We start from the raw sequence: 17,500 nt of genomic DNA, 5'->3' as shown, positions 1-17,500 counted from the left end.
AAACATTTAATGATAGAAGAACATGTCTCACCCACAATCTGGATCACTTCCTTTGGCAAGAGTTCAGGGTCATCTTTACCAGAGCCCCGGAATGCCTGCGTGTGTGTGTGTGTGTGTGTGTGTGTGTGTGTGTGTGTGACAGAGACAGACAGAGAGAAACAAAGATACGCATGGCCAACTATACTTTTACTTTAACCACACATGCATTACCAGTGTGTGCGACTTGAACTCAAACTTTTACCTTATCGTAAGTCTTTCCTGTCGTCTGCGTTAGAACAGAAACACGATCATTAGTATTTGTACACAATAAAAGTCCCACACATGCCGCCCCGGCGCTAAGAGCTCAATCCTCACCCGCAGCTCCGGGGGCGCGAGGTGGGCAGCGGCCGACTCGGGGGACAGGGCGGGCGGCCTGGCGAGGGAGGACCGGTCCGAGCGGGACGTGGAGCTGCTGGGGGGATAATAACGGGATTACAGACCCACTCGAACCGACAGGAGGGTCGGTTCGGTTCGTTATTAACCGACACCATCTGCGTCGCACCCGCAGACACGGAGATGACTCGGTCGGTGAGATGATACTTCACCTGGACAGGGAATCGACGCTGGGCTGCCGGGACGAGGAACCCAGACTGTCCACGCTGCCGGTCTTCTCCATCGGTACCGACACCGAAAGACGAACCCAGCACGGTCGGGGAGAGATCGGTTTAGACGCGTTTAATCCTCTTCCTTACAGGAAAATGAACCCAGCACAAGAACCGGAAGCTGCCATCTTTTCCCAGAGTTCCCGTTTGTGTGTGTGTGTGTGTGTGTGTGTGTGTGTGTGAAATATCTTCGTGAAGACGAAATGTCTCCGCAATTTACATTTTTGAGCTTGTGGGGACCCACCTCGTCGTCTCCATGTGTACAAATACTGTTTTTTTTTAACAAAATTGTTGCTTTCATGTGAAAAACGAAACAAAGAGCACAGTGATGTGGTTTTGAGGATTAGGGTTAGGATTGGGGTTAGGGTTTATCTGTGGCGTAATAATGTCCATTGAACTTCAATACAAGAATAATAAAAGAAGATTGTGTATGTGTGTTTTTATTTATCAGCGTCTGCTGGCGACACCCCTTATTAATAAATGCATGTGGGAATGAGATTTAGTAACAGCATGAGTGTGCAAATGGTATGGGCACATGAGTTACAGCGATTACACTGACAGTCTATATTTAGTTATAGCTATTTAGCTATTTTATATTATTTGTATATATATATATATATATATATATATATATATATATATATATATATATATAAATATGTATATATAAATATATATATATATATATATATATTCAGAGGTGGGACCAAGTCAGTGTTTTGCAAGTCTCAAGTAAGTCCAAGTCTTTATACCTCAAGTCCCGAGTCAAGTCTCAAGCAAAGACACTCAAGTCAAGTCAAGTCTCGAGTCAAGACAGGCAACAGTCAAGTCAAGTCCCAAGTCTGAAACTTGGAATTTCAAGTCCTTTCGAGTCTTTTTTTTTTTTTTTTTTTACCAATGTTGCAGGTATATTTTAAATGTAAATAATAGACATGCGTTCTTTTTTAAATCTGTATTCTCCTCAAATCTTGATAAAACATGTGCAACTGAAAACACGAAGTATTAAAAAAAAAAAAAAAATTACACCTCTTTATTGCACAGTTCAATTTGTTAAACTTAGCTGCAAAAATATTCATACTTTAAACTACAATTTTCCAGAAATAAATATTCTGTGAAAAAGTCATAAGTAGAACTCCATGTTCAAATAAAAAGTGCTGATATTTTCACAGTACAATACAAAGAACCATAACGGCATTTTCCCTCTCTTCTCTTATCTGGTTTCTTGGAGAACATGTGTGAGTGACACAAGACAAACAAATATAAGAACTGAACAATTAACAGGAATCTGCAACTTTAGACATTTCAGTAAACTATTCTGCATTGCATTTGCTGGCCAAAAGTCTGTATGTCATTTGTGCACGATGAATGATGTCCCCATAGCTGAAAACTCGCTCCACTTTTGTCAATATATTTTTTTCTCGACGTAGATGTTTTCAAATACACAATCCATGTTGAGATAGAACTGGATATTATGATAGTGACAGAGAGAGGCTCTCTTCCCCGAGTTCAGATACAGAACCCAGGGTTGCCAACTCTCACGCATTGAGCGTGAGACGCATTTGACCGTCTTCACACGCTTTCACGCTACACATCCGATTTCTCACGCCGGAAAAAAAATCTAGTTTATTTACCTCTGATCCACATCTATGATTCAATGAGTTACTAGTTCGCTCTGGCACCAACCACTGGCGATCGATCGATCGCGATATAATACTTAATTTGTGTACATTTTACACCCCGCCCGGTAAAAATTTACGTTCGCCAACCCCCCCATTTGATTGGTTGTGCTGCAGCTCACGCACACACACACGTGTGGAAAAGCAGAGGACCGGTCTGCGTCAGAAGGACGGAAATGAAATTAATGGGGCACACTATAAATATTAATATGCGTTTTAAAATTTAGATTTGGGGTAAAAAAAAAATCAAGTCTTTGCAAGTAAACAGGTTCAAGTCCAATTCAAGTCCCAAGTTATTGGTGTAAAAGTCCAAGTCAAGTCTAAGTCTCTGAATATTTTTTCAAGTCAAGTCAAAAGTCTTAATATTAATGACTCGAGTTTGACTCGAGTCCAAGTCATGTGACTCGAGTCCCCACCTCTGATATATATATATATTTATATATACATATTTATAACACTTTTTAGGTATATTAATGTCAGATATAGTGACAGAGAGTACTCCTCAGTTATCAGTGAGGTACAGTGGCAAAAAAAAGCAAAATCATTCTGAATATCAGTCCAATTTTATGTGTGTGTGTGTGTGTGTGAGAGAGATATATAGATAACTTATATGTATCTGTAAACCTCTCTGTGAGTGTGTGTGTGCACATGTGTCTCTGTGATGTGTGTGCGTGTGTGTAGAGCACTACTCTGTGCTGTAGTGTGTGTGTGTGTGTATGTAGAGCACTACTCTGTGCTGTAGTGTGTGTGTGTGTGTATGTAGAGCACTACTCTGTGCGGTAGTGGGTCTGTGTGTGTGTGTAGAGCACTACTCTGTGCTGTAGTGTGTGTGTGTGTGTGTGTGTGTGTGTGTATGTAGAGCACTACTCTGTGCGGTAGTGGGTGGGTATCTGCAGGCTGATCTGAATCATAAAGAGCATGGCCACACAAGCGGTCATTGTACGGTAATGTTCGGGGAGCTGCTAACGGCGTGACACTACTCATTAGCAATGCAAAGCCACTGTGCTACACCGTAATCCTCTCTCTGAAACTATCAACCCTTTCCTGCACTGCTGTTAACTCCAGCTGCTCCGTTCCTGTACAGGGGACCCCACCAACCACAGGTAATGCCATCTGCCCTACCACAACACCACCACCAGAACACAACTACCAACTACCAACTACCAACCCTGCCAAAGCTTTTCACTTAAACTACCAACTACCAGGCTCATTTCACTCCTTCAAGCTGCTTTCTGATTATTTCCATGATTAAACCCTCAACGTGTCCCAAATACCCTTCCCACACTCATAGCATAGTAACAGCAATTAACATTCACGTTATATGAGACGTGGTTCTTGTTTTGTACATCAGACGTAGATGACAGGATTCCCCTGCATGCCGTGGGAGAATGATACGAATCATCCATTTACATGACAATGCAGGAGAAGTCTGATTACAAGACAGGGTAGAGAACATCAAACCCTAATTGCTGAAACTAATAATGGAATCGCTGGTCTGCTCTGCTCTGTGTTTGAGGAGAGATAAAATGTATGATATGAGAAAATGTGGTCTGTGTCAAACCATGTAGCTGTCTATGATATAACACAATATATTCCATACCAGCTGTGTCTAAGAAAGAAATTGGTCTGTAACAGATTGTCTCTGTGTCTGATATTAGCCAGACTGGTCTGTATCAGACATTATAGCTTTGTCTGATATAGGAGAAACTGGTCTGTGATTAAGCTATAGGACTTCATCATTGTCTGCTGGTGTTTTGTGTTTGATGGAACTGGGTTCTAGTCTGTAAAACTGATCAGAGATCAGGCATTACTGCTCATCCAGTAGAGCTTAAATACCCATGATGATACCAATGATCTCAAGGGCAACAGAATATTTTTTTCTTTAAAGGTTTTGGCATCTTGTCATTGGTTAAGTGTTCAAAACAAAAAAAAGTTGATCAAAATAGATCAGGTGCTACACTTGCAGTACTGGAGAATATAAAACGCTACACACACTGGAGCTTAAGAAGGCAGCACACAGACGCACACACAATCACCCAGTCTTCTCTGCATCCGAACCCACACCGACACACTGACTAGACACTTGTTGATCCTGTGGTCACATGGTTTACAGGGGGCATGCCATTGGCTGAATGTCAGGTCACATGCCTGTGTGCATGTGTTCTTAAGCAGCAGCATGCAGTCTGGCCGTGGCACTATTGGACAGTACCACGAAGAACACACACCTTCATGAACACACACCTTCATGAACACACGCACCGTGGGAAGGAGGTCCTGGCAGATCGGACTCTAATGTGGCGTGAAGAAGGGCTTACCCATGCCCCTAAAACCACCCCCGGGGCCTGGTAACACCAGATGTGCCTCTCTCCTCCCCTCTTCCTCCCCTCTCCCTCCTCTTCCTCCCCTCTCCCCCTCTTCATTTTCTCTAACACTTCTCACTGAGCCTGGTAACATTGCTCATTCTTATTCCCCTCTCTCTTCCTCTTTCTTTCTTCCTCTTTGTCTTCTCTTCTCTTTCTCTCTTTCCCCTGTCTCTCTGTTCCCTGTGAACTTTGTGAACTTTCTGGGCTATTGATATTTGTTTATGCTGTTGGTAGCATCAGAGATGTGCTGTATTGTCTGAGTAGGGCTGTATCATCAGATTATGGATGCATCATCTGAGCAGGGCTGTATCATCAGATTATGGATGCATCATCTGAGCAGGGCTGTATCATCAGAGATGGGCTGTATCGTCTGAGCAGGGCTGTATCTTCTGAGTAGGGGTGTATCATCAGATATGGGCTGTATCTTCTGAGTAGGTCTGTATCATCAGATATGGGCTGTATCTTCTGAGTAGGTCTGTATCATCAGATATGGGCTGTATCTTCTGACCAGGGCTGTATCATTTGCAGGTGCTGTAGTTCACCGTCATCTGTCTTTACTTTTCTATGGGATTCTTATGCAGATCGGAACTGTTAAGATGAATTTAAACAGAATTCTCCATTTCTTGTTGACGTTGAGTTGCATTTTAGAATATTTTATGGGACATAATTGGTAGAAAATGTAAGGGAAATGTGTACAGGTTGTGATGTGATAATATATCAATATAATATAGAATTATGTTACATAATATATTAGCGACTGATATTAGAGACAGATGTCAGACTTTGAAATGTTCTAATATAAAGACTGTTGTCCCTGGTGTGTTTTAGAGGAGTGTTGTCCCTGGTGTGTGTTAGAGGAGTGTTGTCCCTGGGTACAACCGTGTGGGTATTTGGACACTTCTATCCAGGGATCTCAAGTTTTGGATTCATGTCAGAGTGTGAGAGTTGTTAACGGGGGGGGGCAACGTAAGTTGTTGAGCGGGGTGGGGGTTTGTATATCGCGATCGATCGCCAGTGGAGGCCGACATAGATATGGATCGGAGGTAAATAAACTAGATTTTTTTTCTCGCCGTGTGAAATCGGAAGTGTGAGCGTGTGAAGACGGTCAAATGCGTGTATCACACGCTCAGTGCGTGAGAGTTGAGAGCCCTGATTCTATCTGAAGGCTACCATTCAGTTTTTCCAACACAGTGACATTTGGGTGAAGAACAAACAGATAGTCAGGCTGAGGCAGCATGTGTGTCTTCATGCAAGTGTGGGGTCAGGGTACTGGAGTTCAGAAAAGTGTTGGGTTATGGTACTGGAGTTCAGAAAAGTGTTGGGTTATGGTACTGGAGTTCAGTAAAGTGTGTGGTTATGGTACTGGAGTTCAGTAAAGTGTTGGGTTATGGTACTGGAGTTCAGAAAAGTGTTGGGTTATGGTACTGGAGTTCAGTAAAGTGTTGGGTTATGGTACTGGAGTTCAGTAAAGTGTTGAGTTATGGTACTGGAGTTCAGTAAAGTGTGGGGTTATGGTACTGGAGTTCAGAAAAGTGTGGGGTCAGTGTAGTGGAGTTGAGATGCCTGGGTAAGGGCAACTTGCTCCAAGTTTCAAAGCCTTGGGCAAGACTCCTAACACCTTGTTCACAGCCCTCTCTAAGATGGCTGAAACAGAATATTTCTCTGGATAAGAGCATCTTGTAAATGTAAATAACTGAACCCCCTGGTCTCCAAGAAATTCTCTTCAGTGCTGAAGACTGGGTGTGCTACCAGGGTGATCTAAGTGCACTGCACACTATGGGACTCAAAGAGAGAGTACATTATTATCTTAACAGACACAAAAAGTGTGTTAAGTGGGTGCAGGTTAAGGGAGTGTATGCTAAGTGTAAATACTGTACAGATTGGGAGATTGTAAAGATCTGTTTGTGCGTGTCTTTGCGTGTTGACCCAGTCTGCGTGTGCATTAGCGTGTTGACTCTGTTTGCGTCTTGTTTCAGAACTGGAACCGAAAATGAACTGGGCGTCTTTCTATGCCGTGATCAGCGGCGTGAACCGGCACTCCACGGGGATCGGCCGGATCTGGCTGTCCGTACTCTTCATCTTCCGGATCCTGGTGCTGGTGGTGGCGGCCGAGAGCGTGTGGGGCGACGAGAAGGCGCACTTCACCTGCAACACGCAGCAGCCGGGCTGCAACAGCGTCTGCTACGACCACTTCTTCCCCATCTCACACATCCGCCTGTGGGCCCTGCAGCTCATCATGGTGTCCAGCCCGGCCCTGCTGGTCGCCATGCACGTGGCGCATCGCCGCCACCTGGACAAGAAGCTGTACCGGCGCACGGGCCGCGGCAGCCCCAAGGAGCTGGAGCAGCTGAAGATGCAGAAGATGAAGATCACGGGCGCCCTCTGGTGGACGTACGTGATCAGCCTGCTCTTCCGCGTGCTCTTCGAGTCGGCCTTCATGTACCTCTTCTACAGGATCTACCCGGGCTACAAGATGTTCCGCTTGGTGAAGTGCGACTCGTATCCGTGCCCCAACACCGTCGACTGCTTCGTGTCCCGGCCCACCGAGAAGACCGTCTTCACCGTCTTCATGCTGACCGTGTCGGGCGTGTGTATCCTCCTCAACATCGCCGAGATGGTCTTCCTCTTCGCCAGGGCCATGAGTCAACACCTGAACAATTCCAAGGACTCCCCCCTGGGCTCGTGGATCACACAAAAACTCTTCTCCTATTAGAGGAAAGCTCGTTATAAAGACACCAAATCAGATTGTTTTTTCTACCCTGACCCCACATACTTTCCTCATATGCTGCTACGGCCTAATCCTAATCCTAATTCTGCAGGTGAGTGTTTAATACTGCAACAAACATCTTTGAATGACAACAGAAGGTGTTTACATGTGTTCTCTGTGAGTCAGTTTGTGTGTGTGTGTGTGTGTGTGTGTGTGTGTGTGTGTGTTTGAACAAGGTCATGAACAACAACAGTTGTAACTGCAGTGACTTTTTGGCTGATATACACTACCAGGAAGGAGGAGATTGACTGTGTTTAACACTAATGATGCATTTGCACTAAAGGAATCTCAGCCTGCTGACTGAGGCCAATCACTTCATTTCCCAGAATGCACTTCAAGCTCTAATGACTGGCTGCCAGCAGTTCCAGAATGTGGCAGTAAATTATTACTAGATTATTACTAGATAACTACTGAAAGCTGTTTTGTATATTGTGTTTAACAAAATGATTTTAAGAAATTTCCATTATATCAATAAAAGTGTTAAAAAAGAAACTAAAACAAGTAATTCATTCTAATCATTCTGCTTTGTTCTGAAATACTGCTGTACGTTTGAAGCACATAGAAACTAAACTAAATCAGACATTGTTTTAAAACAAATAAAGAAGATAAGTCAGTGTGCCTTCATGCTGCAGTACCCCAATGGTCCAGTGGGGAGCGATAGAGATTTACTGTGCTATTACTAGTGCAATTAGCAGTGAGTCACTTTATTTATATAGTACATTTAAAAACAACCATAGTTGATGCTTTACGCCCACGAAGAACCACATATACATGAGGTAATAAACATGTACATGAGGTAGTAAATACATGTACATGAGGTAATAAACATGTACATGAGGTAATAAACATACATGAGGTAATAAACATGTTCATGAGGTGGTAAACATATACATGAGGTTGTAAACATGTACATGAGGTGGTAAACATGTACATGAGGTAGTAAACACATATACACGAGGTAATAAACATGTATATGAGGTAGTAAACGCATCTACATGAGGTAATAAACATGTATATGAGGTAGTAAATGCATCTACATGAGGTAATAAACATGTTCATGAGGTAATAAACATGTACATGAGGTAATAAACATGTATATGAGGTAGTAAATGCATGTACATGAGGTAATAAACATGTACATGAGGTAATAAACATGTTCATGAGGTAATAAACGTACATGAGGTAGTAAATACATGTACATGAGGTAATAAACATGTACATGAGGTAGTAAATACCTGTACATGAGGTAATAAACATGTACATGAGGTAATAAACATGTACATGAGGTAGTAAATGCATGTACATGAGGTAATAAACATGTACATGAGGTAATAAACATGTTCATGAGGTAATAAACATGTACATGAGGTAATAAACATGTATATGAGGTAGTAAATACATGTACATGAGGTAATAAACATGTACATGAGGTAGTAAATACATGTACATGAGGTAATAAACATGTACATGAGGTAATAAACATGTACATGAGGTAGTAAATACATGTACATGAGGTAATAACCATGTACATGAGGTAATAAACATGTACATGAGGTAGTAAATACATGTACATGAGGTAATAAACATGTTCATGAGGTAATAAACATGTACATGAGGTAGTAAATACATGTACATGAGGTAATAAACATGTACATGAGGTAGTAAATACATGTACATGAGGTTATAAACATGTACGTGAGGTAATAAACATGTATGTGAGGTAATAAACATGTACATGAGGTAAGAAACACATTTACATGGGTTAATAAACATGTACATGTGGTAATAAAACATATATAATGTAATAAACACACATTCATGATAATAATGATAATAAGCACATATACATGAGTAATAAACATGTACATGAGGTGGGCTGTTCTCAGTGTGGAGGGTTGAGGTGGGCTGACAGACAGACAGACAGGCAGGCAGGCAGACAGACAGGCAGATAGAAAGGCAGGCAGGCAGGCAGACAGACAGACAGGCAGATAGACAGACAGACAGACAGGTGATCTGCTGTACATGTTTCTCTTGCTGCTCACTGATTCCCTTCAAAGGGGAGCATATATTTAGCTGGATTCTATGCATTCAAAAGTCTCTCTCATTGGTCAAGCCAGACGTCAATCCAAAGTCTGGAAGGAAGAAGGTGGAAGCATCATTAAAATTCTCCCCAGGGGTTGTGTTCTCTGCCAAATTTAACCCTAACACACACCCTCACACACTCGGACATGCCCAAACTCACCCCCCGCACCCACAAACGCACACACAGACGTAGAGTGTCTCTATTAACACTCCTCTGCACCCCACTAGACAGTTAGAGTTAGCTTAGCTTCACTTTAGTTTAGCTGGGCAGATGGTGCTCCATCCCAGCCCGTATTACCAGCAGTAGAAGATCCTATCACACGCTCAAAGGTGGAGGTTCTCATACTGGAGACAGACACAGAGTGAAGGTAAGATCCTCACGCTGCATAGCTGTCTCTCTCTCTCTCACATACACACACACACACACACACACACACACACACACACACACACACACACACACACACACGTATGTACGTACATACACACACGTACATACACACAAATTCTTCAATTACTAAAGGCTACTACCAGCATTAACCCAGTATAGCAATAGCTGAAATAACCATTAACCCAGTATAACACTAGCTGAAATAACCATTAACCCAGTATAACACTAGCTGAAATAACCATTAACCAGTATAACACTAGCTGAAATAACCATTAGCCAGTAGCTCCTTAGTTTACCTATAGATGTTTAACCATGGAAATGACTATACACTGAATGAGTTATCATTGGTCATTACCTGTAATGGTTATTGATTACCTATAATAGATATTGATTACTGAACACAAACTGTGCTTACAGCTCCCCAAACGTACATTTTCTATTATGTTTTCTATTTAAGGTTTGTAACACTAAATGGTGATTTAGCAACAGTTAACATCTGAAATAGTGAACTGTTTACCAAACCTGTGCTTCACTCCTTAGCCATCTAGAGGTATGAGATTCAGGTATGAGAGTGGATGAGGGTCTAGGGTCTAGGGTCCCCATGTGCTGGTGTACCATTTCCTGCACCATTAGAAACAAACAGAGAGATGTAACACTACTTAAACAGAGAGATGTAACACTACTTAAACAGAGATGTAACACTACATAAACAGAGAGATGTAACACTACTTAAACAGAGATGTAACATTACTTAAACAGAGATGTAACACTACTTAAACAGAGAGATGTAACACTACTTAAACAGAGATGTAACACTACTTAAACAGAGATGTAACACTACTCCAAGGTGCTCTCTAAGATCACAGATCTGCACTCACTACACAGGAACACCATGTGTGTATAGGGACTAATTACTAAAGAGGAGTAGAAAGTAAGAGAGAGAGAAAGAAAGAGTGGAGGAGAGGGAGAGAGGGGTAGAGAGAGAGAGAGAAGTAGAGAGGGAGAGAGAGAGACAGACAGACAGGCAGACAGAGGAAATGATCCCTGAGAAGGAAACTGAACCCCAGGAGTCCTAATAACTCTGGACAGAAACACACACACACACTCACACACACACACACACACACACACACACACACACACACACACACACACACACACACACACAGTTGACAGGAACAGGCATGATCAAGAGGTTCCTGTAGCTTGATGGGATGACACAGGTTGACCAGGCTCCAGTGTGTGTGTGTGTGTGTGTGTGTGTGTGTGTGTGTGTTCCAGTGCGACAGTAACACTCACATGAATATCATGTGACACATAACAACGTACAAAAGTAAGAACTCAGTTTTAGATTCCACAGATGAAGAGAAATGTGTATTTACAGCTTACTGTGTGCACGTGTGTATGTGCGTGTGCGTAACTGTATGTGTGTGTGTTTGGAGTGGCACACTAAATATGTCCACCTGTTTCAGGTCACACAGACATGAGGGGTTGTCAGTCAATCATCAGAGCAGCATGTGTCTCATCCTGCTCAAGAAATGCTACCACACATATATCAAGAAATACTGTAACATTCATAGTCAACATGACCGAATATCAGATCACCAAACCATCACCAGCATTCAGTGTTGATGATGCACACAAACATATTCTTGAATGTCATGAATGTCAAACACTAACACAGTTAATCCTAACATGTTCCTATTCCACACACTAATCCATCCTTAATCCTAATCTTAACCCATCCATAATCCTAATCCTAACACATCCATAATGCCAATCCTAACCCATCCTTAATCCTAACTTTAACCCAGCCCTATTTCTAAGATTCCAATAACCCTTTTATTGATACTGCAACACTATACATATTTACACACTACATATACAGTGAGACTCCAGCTTTACTGGCATTTACTGCTGTCTGTGACTGTGGTGTCTTTACTGGGATGAACGTTTGTGTGTGTGTGTGTGTGTGTGTGTCTCTCGCTTGATCTGAAGGTATTGTTACCTTCATTCTTTCATCCTCTCTCTTTGTCCCCCCTCTCTTCCTTTCATTCCACCACCCCCCTCTCTCTCTCTCTCTCCCCTCTCACTCCCTGAGGTGTGTGGTGTGGTGTGTGTGTGTGTCAGGCGATGGGGGACTGGGGCTCCCTGGGGAAGCTTCTGGAAAGTGCCCAGGAACACTCCACCGTGGTGGGCAAGGTCTGGCTCTCCGTGCTCTTCATCTTCCGCATCCTGGTCCTCGGTGCTGCCGCGGAGAAGGTGTGGGGGGACGAGCAGTCGGGCTTCACGTGTGACACCAAGCAGCCCGGCTGCCAGAACGTCTGCTACGACAGGACCTTCCCCATCTCACACATCCGCTTCTGGGTCATGCAGATCATCTTCGTGTCCGTGCCCACCCTCATCTACCTGGGCCACGTCCTCCACCTGGTGCGGATGGAGGAGAAACAGAAACGGGCGGAGAAGGACCCCTCCGTCGCCTCCGCCTCCGACAAGCAGGCGCTGCTGGGCGGAAAGGTCCGGAAAGCGCCGGTGCGCGACGAGTGGGGGAAGATTCGTCTGCAGGGGGCGCTGCTGCGCACGTACGTGCTGAACATCATCTTCAAGACGCTGATGGAGGTGGCCTTCCTGGTGGCCCAGTACTTCTTGTACGGCTTCGAGCTGAAGCCCATGTACACCTGCAGCAGCTGGCCCTGCCCCAACACCGTCAACTGCTACATCTCCCGCCCCACCGAGAAGACCGTCTTCATCCTCTTCATGCTGGCCGTGGCCTGCGTCTCCCTGCTGCTCAACCTGGTGGAGATGTACCACCTGGGCTTCACCAAGTGTCGCCAGGGCCTGAGGTACCGCCGCTCGCTCTCTAACTCCGCCTCCAAGACCCCCAGCGAGGACGCCGTGGTGCCCTTTGTGGCGGGATTCCCGTATTTCCCCGCCCACGCCCCGCCCCCCACTGCCTTCCCGCCCGAGCACCAGTACAAGCTCTCAGAGCCCGACGGGACATTCCCCACCCTCAGCACTCGCTCCGCCCACAACCAGAACCGCGAGAACCTCGCAGTGGAGCGGGGCGGCAAGACCGACACCCTGGAAACCAGCCCCGTCGTCTCGGAAACCAGATCCGACCCCACGGAAAACAGGGTGAAGAAAACGTCAGGTTCCGCCCCAAGCTCCCCGTACAACCAACGAAGACCCAGCCATGGTAGTCGCTATAGCAACAACAAAACGAGACTAGACGACCTGAAAATCTGAGCAGACAGAAGACCAGAGTAGATGATTACAGAGGCAGGCCCTTCCTTTAAAGAGCTGAACACAATTCTCTCACACACTCACACTTACACACACACACACACACACAGACACACACATAGATAAACAAACACTGTCTCTTAGTGGGTCTTATTGTGCCTGAATAATATACTGGAAGTCTGGTGTTGACCATTAGTCTCTTGATGAAGAGACTGGTTTGGTCTCTCCACTGGTTTGGTCTCCACGACGTGTGCGGAGCACAGAGTGTGTGGTGGTCGAGTTAGCGTCAGGACCCTACGAGTGGGTCCAACTGGGCTGGTATCATGGTCACCATTATGGGCCCGTGTCAGCTTTGTTCCTAACCCAACACAGCTTTGAACATGTCAGAGGTTTGGTGGTCCTCAGGACACGTGGCCCAGAGGTTTGGTGGTCCTCAGGACACGTGGGCCAGCTGTGTGTGAGCACAGGACAGACGGACACACAGCTTCCCTTTTGATGAGTATTTAACATGCTGGTTTTTATTGTATTGTCCTCTGTGAAGCCATCTGGTGTTGTCTCTGCAGTAATCACTGCAGTCTGAGCCAATCAGCTTTCTCTGTGCAGTAACCTCAGCGTTTCGCAACCAATAAAATGAGTTTAAACAAAATCCTGGTTGTTTGTTGACTTTTGCCATAACACACTCAGAATTCCCTGGAAGTCATACATGTACACCCACACACCATATACTCTTCACCCTACACCCACACACCCTAGACCCACACACCATATACCCTTCACCCTACACCCACACACCCTACACCCTAGACCCACACACCCTACACCCAGTGGTGTGGTGAACAGTTCCACAGTGGTCTTAATGAGTAGGTGTAGCATAGTTTAGACTCTCATAAAGAAATATTCTTAGGATACTAATGTGTTTCAAATAACTAACATGCTGAGTCCATGTGTGTTTGTGTGTGTGTATCATCTATTCTTAGGACACTGACTAAAGAGCTTTCTGAGTCACCAAGAAATTGGAGTAGAGAGGAATTTAACAATGGCAAAAAAGCCAATTTTTTATCTACTCGCTCGTTTTTAAACCATATGCATGCACTGCTTCTAATCTTACAGTCATTTCTGTCTGTCAGTTCTCTCAGGTCAGATAGCTCCTAACAGGTGTGGGGTCAAAAGTCAAAGTTAACTGGAACCATGCTATTCTAGGACGACCTCTGGAAGTATTTTCATCTCTTTGTGAAGCTACATTTCAGCACTGAGGTGACTAACCCCAGCCGTCCCAGTGGCTAGCCCCAGTTAAACCAGTGACCTCACTGAAAGAGCATAACAAAGTGAGGAAGTGGCTCCACCGTAGATTCCTGTTTCAGAATGATGTGGTTTTGCGAAGGGCTCATCTGAGTTTGAACTGGGTGCTGAAAAATGATCATTGAACAAGCAAAGAAAATCCATTCACACGGTAAAGTGGAGTAACACCGTAATATAAATAACACTGACAGAGTAACACTGTAAAATAAATAACACTGATTGAGTAACACTGTAATATAAATAACACTGATGGACTAATACTGTAATATAAATAACACTGATGGAGTAACACTGTAATATAAATAACACTGACAGAGTAACACTGTAAAATAAATAACACTGACGGACTAACACTGTAATATAAATAACACTGATGGACTAATACTGTAAAATAAATAACACTGATGGAGTAACACTGTAAAATAAATAAGACTGATAGAGTAATACTGTAATATAAATAACACTGATGGAGTAACACTGTAAAATAAATAAGACTGACAGAGTAATACTGTAATATAAATAACACTGATGGAGTAACACTGTAATATAAATAACACTGACAGAGTAACACTGTAAAATAAATAAGACTGACGGAGTAATACTGTAATATAAATAACACTGACGGACTAACACTGTAAAATAAATAAGACTGACGGAGTAATACTGTAATATAAATAACACTGACGGACTAACACTGTAATATAAATAAGACTGATGGAGTAACACTGTAATATAAATAACACTGACAGAGTAACTGTAAAATAAATAAGACTGATGGAGTAACACCGTAATAAAAATGACACTGACGGAGTAATACTGTAATATAAATAACACTGACGGACTAACACTGTAATATAAATAAGACTGATGGAGTAACACTGTAATATAAATAAGACTGACAGACTAATACTGTAATATAAATAACACTGGTGGACTAATACCATAATATAAATAACACGGATGGAGGAACACCGTAATAAAAATGACACTGACAGAGTAATACTGTAATATAAATAAAACTGATGGACTAATACTGTAATATAAATAACACTGGCGGAATAATACTGTAATATATATAACAGTGGCAGAGTTATACTGTAATATAAATAACACTGGTCGACCAATACTGTAATATAAATAACACTGACAGAGTAACACTGGTGTAATATAAATAACACTGGCGGACTAATACTGTAATATAAATAACACTGACAGAGTAACACTGTAATATAAATAACAATGGCGGACTAATACTGTAATATTAATAACACTGATAGAGTAATACTGGAAGATGAATATGCTACGCTGTATGCTGATGGAGTAACACTAATATGAATATATGTATTACATCTACTACTGTTCCATAGTAAAGTTGCTTTTGCATATTTAGTGTATTGTTATAAAATTTTTGCCTTGTTAAGTAGTAAAGTTTCTTACACATAGTTACATAGTTATGAAATTACTTGTGCAAACAGTTACTTTGTTATAGAGTTGGTTGTGTGTATTGTGTGTATAAGTCATTTCAGCATGGTGCAGTATTTCAACATGTCACTGCTAACAGCACTTGGCAACAGCTACTAAGGAAGTGGTGTGTTGCGAATTTTATTGAGAAGTGTGTGTGTGTGTGTGTGTGTTCATATATGAGCTACCAGTGCTGCAGCATTGAGCTCATAGAATCTGTAACGCTGAATGCAAGAGTGCTCTATCTGCTGGTGAAACTGAGCAAGTGCATGCTGATAAACACAAAGAAATTCAGTCGCTCAGTTGCCATCAGCCATGTATGTAGCAGAGTGCTTTATTTTACTAGAACAGATAAACATCTAATTTACATAAAGTGGCTTCTGTGATAGGCATAAACAGATCAAAAACATACCATAAACAAAGTTCTTGAGGAATGAGTGAAGACAATTAAACATATCTACACACTATAACCATCCATGTGCGAGAGAGAGAGACAGACAGGATGGATGTGTGTGAGTGAGACTGGGTTCTTGGTAGTGTGTTCAGTGTGTGTGTGTGTGTGTGTGTGTGTGTGTGAGATTGGGTTCTTGGTAGTGTGTTCAGTGTGTGTGTGTGAGTGAGACTGGGTTCTTGGTTGTGTGTTCAGTGTGACTGGGTTCTTGGTTGTGTGTTCAGTGTGTGTATGTGTGTGAGACTGGGTTCTTGGCTGTGTGTTCAGTGTGTGTATGTGAGACTGGGTTCTTGGCTGTGTGTTCAGTGTGTGTGTGTGAGTGAGACTGGGTTCTTGGTTGTGTGTTCAGTGTGTGTATGTGTGTGTGTGTGAGTGAGACTGGGTTCTTGGTTGTGTGTTCAGTGTGTGTATGTGTGTGTGTGTATGAGACTGGGTTCTTGGCTGTGTGTTGGATCTGTGGTTGTGTGTTCAGTGTGTGTGAGTGAGAGCAGGATCTGTGGTTGTGTGTTCAGTGTGTGTGTGTGAGAGCAGGATCTGTGGTTGTGTGTTCAGTGTGTGTGTGTGAGTGCTGGATCTGTGGTTGTGTGTTCAGTGTGTGAGTGCTGGATCTGTGGTTGTGTGTTCAGTGTGTGAGAGCAGGATCTGTGGTTGTGTGTTCAGTGTGTGAGAGCAGGATCTGTGGTTGTGTGTTCAGTGTGTGAGTGCTGGATCTGTGGTTGTGTGTTCAGTGTGTGTGAGTGCTGGATCTGTGGTTGTGTGTTCAGTGTGTGTGAGTGCTGGATCTGTGGTTGTGTGTTCAGTGTGTGTGAGTGCTGGATCTGTGGTTGTGTTCAGTGTGTGTGAGTGCTGGATCTGTGGTTGTGTGTTCAGTGTGTGTGAGTGCTGGATCTGTGGTTGTGTGTTCAGTGTGTGTGAGTGCTGGATCTGTGGTTGTGTGTTCAGTGTGTGAGTGCTGGATTTGTGGTTGTGTGTTCAGTGTGTGTGTGTGAGTGCTGGATCTGTGGTTGTGCGTTCAGTGTGTGAGTGCTGGATCTGTGGTTGTGTGTTCAGTGTGTGAGTGCTGGATCTGTGGTTGTGTGTTCAGTTCTCTCAGCAGTGCTGTATGGTCCACATGACGGGCATCATA

General features: G+C 43.3%; 4 protein-coding genes across 9 annotated transcripts in view; 2 read left to right on the top strand and 2 right to left on the bottom strand.

The window, feature by feature from the left end:
* The window catches only part of mtmr2 (myotubularin related protein 2), an 8,660-nt gene extending 7,855 nt beyond the window's left edge, over positions 1-805 (bottom strand). Inside the window, exons 1-4 of one of the 2 annotated variants that reach the window (XM_076987617.1) lie at positions 585-805; positions 355-451; positions 242-265; positions 32-95 (exon numbers count right to left, since the gene is read on the bottom strand). In XM_076987617.1, the coding sequence (XP_076843732.1) occupies positions 32-95; positions 242-265; positions 355-451; positions 585-655 (256 nt within the window). In that variant the 5' untranslated portion in view covers positions 656-805. The remainder of the gene's footprint in view (positions 1-31; positions 96-241; positions 266-354; positions 452-584) is intronic. The other variant, XM_076987618.1, reaches the window with a different exon arrangement.
* A 2,462-nt stretch (positions 806-3,267) lies between these two features.
* gjb1a (gap junction protein beta 1a) lies at positions 3,268-7,938 on the top strand. 3 transcript variants are annotated; one of them, XR_013124531.1, is made up of 3 exons: positions 4,503-4,662; positions 6,657-7,499; positions 7,624-7,938. XR_013124531.1 is itself a non-coding variant. In XM_076987689.1 (2 exons), exon 2 carries the CDS (start codon positions 6,671-6,673, stop codon positions 7,391-7,393), a length of 723 nt encoding a protein of 240 aa, XP_076843804.1. In that variant the 5' UTR covers positions 3,268-3,420; positions 6,657-6,670; the 3' UTR covers positions 7,394-7,938. The 3 variants fall into 3 exon arrangements, 2 of the variants coding, with proteins under 2 accessions (XP_076843804.1, XP_076843803.1); XM_076987689.1 differs by lacking the exon at positions 4,503-4,662 and adding an exon at positions 3,268-3,420 and having other exon boundaries at positions 6,657-7,938; XM_076987688.1 differs by having other exon boundaries at positions 6,657-7,938.
* A 1,822-nt stretch (positions 7,939-9,760) lies between these two features.
* gja2 (gap junction protein, alpha 2) lies at positions 9,761-13,678 on the top strand. The gene is made up of 2 exons (XM_076987592.1): positions 9,761-9,897; positions 12,022-13,678. The coding sequence occupies exon 2, from the start codon at positions 12,054-12,056 to the stop codon at positions 13,164-13,166; it is 1,113 nt and encodes a 370-aa protein (XP_076843707.1). The 5' UTR covers positions 9,761-9,897; positions 12,022-12,053; the 3' UTR covers positions 13,167-13,678.
* A 2,548-nt stretch (positions 13,679-16,226) lies between these two features.
* The window catches only part of tbc1d8b (TBC1 domain family member 8B), a 30,457-nt gene continuing 29,183 nt past the window's right edge, over positions 16,227-17,500 (bottom strand). For all 3 annotated transcript variants that reach the window (XM_076987698.1, XM_076987699.1, XM_076987700.1), the window contains one exon: positions 16,227-17,500. This exon is cut by the window's right edge and continues 3,019 nt beyond it. The gene's annotated coding sequence lies outside the window, so the exon portion shown is untranslated.

The sequence above is a fragment of the Brachyhypopomus gauderio genome, unplaced genomic scaffold (assembly GCF_052324685.1).
Source record: "Brachyhypopomus gauderio isolate BG-103 unplaced genomic scaffold, BGAUD_0.2 sc54, whole genome shotgun sequence".
In the NCBI taxonomy this organism is placed as follows: Eukaryota; Metazoa; Chordata; class Actinopteri; order Gymnotiformes; family Hypopomidae; genus Brachyhypopomus; species Brachyhypopomus gauderio.
Note: the sequence above shows the minus strand (reverse complement) of the source record. Positions and strands in the feature narration are given on the sequence as shown.

What these genes read in the sequence shown, in the direction of transcription:
- gjb1a (XM_076987688.1), top strand. Translation starts at nt 4,635, where the DNA reads ATGCCCCTAAAACCACCCCCGGGGCCTG. An exon ending in AAAACCACCCCCGGGGCCTG is followed by an intron (nt 4,663 to 6,656) that starts GTAACACCAGAT and finishes GTCTTGTTTCAG; the next exon opens with AACTGGAACCGAAAATGAAC.
- gja2 (XM_076987592.1), top strand. Translation starts at nt 12,054, where the DNA reads ATGGGGGACTGGGGCTCCCTGGGGAAGCTTCTGGAAAGTGCCCAGGAA.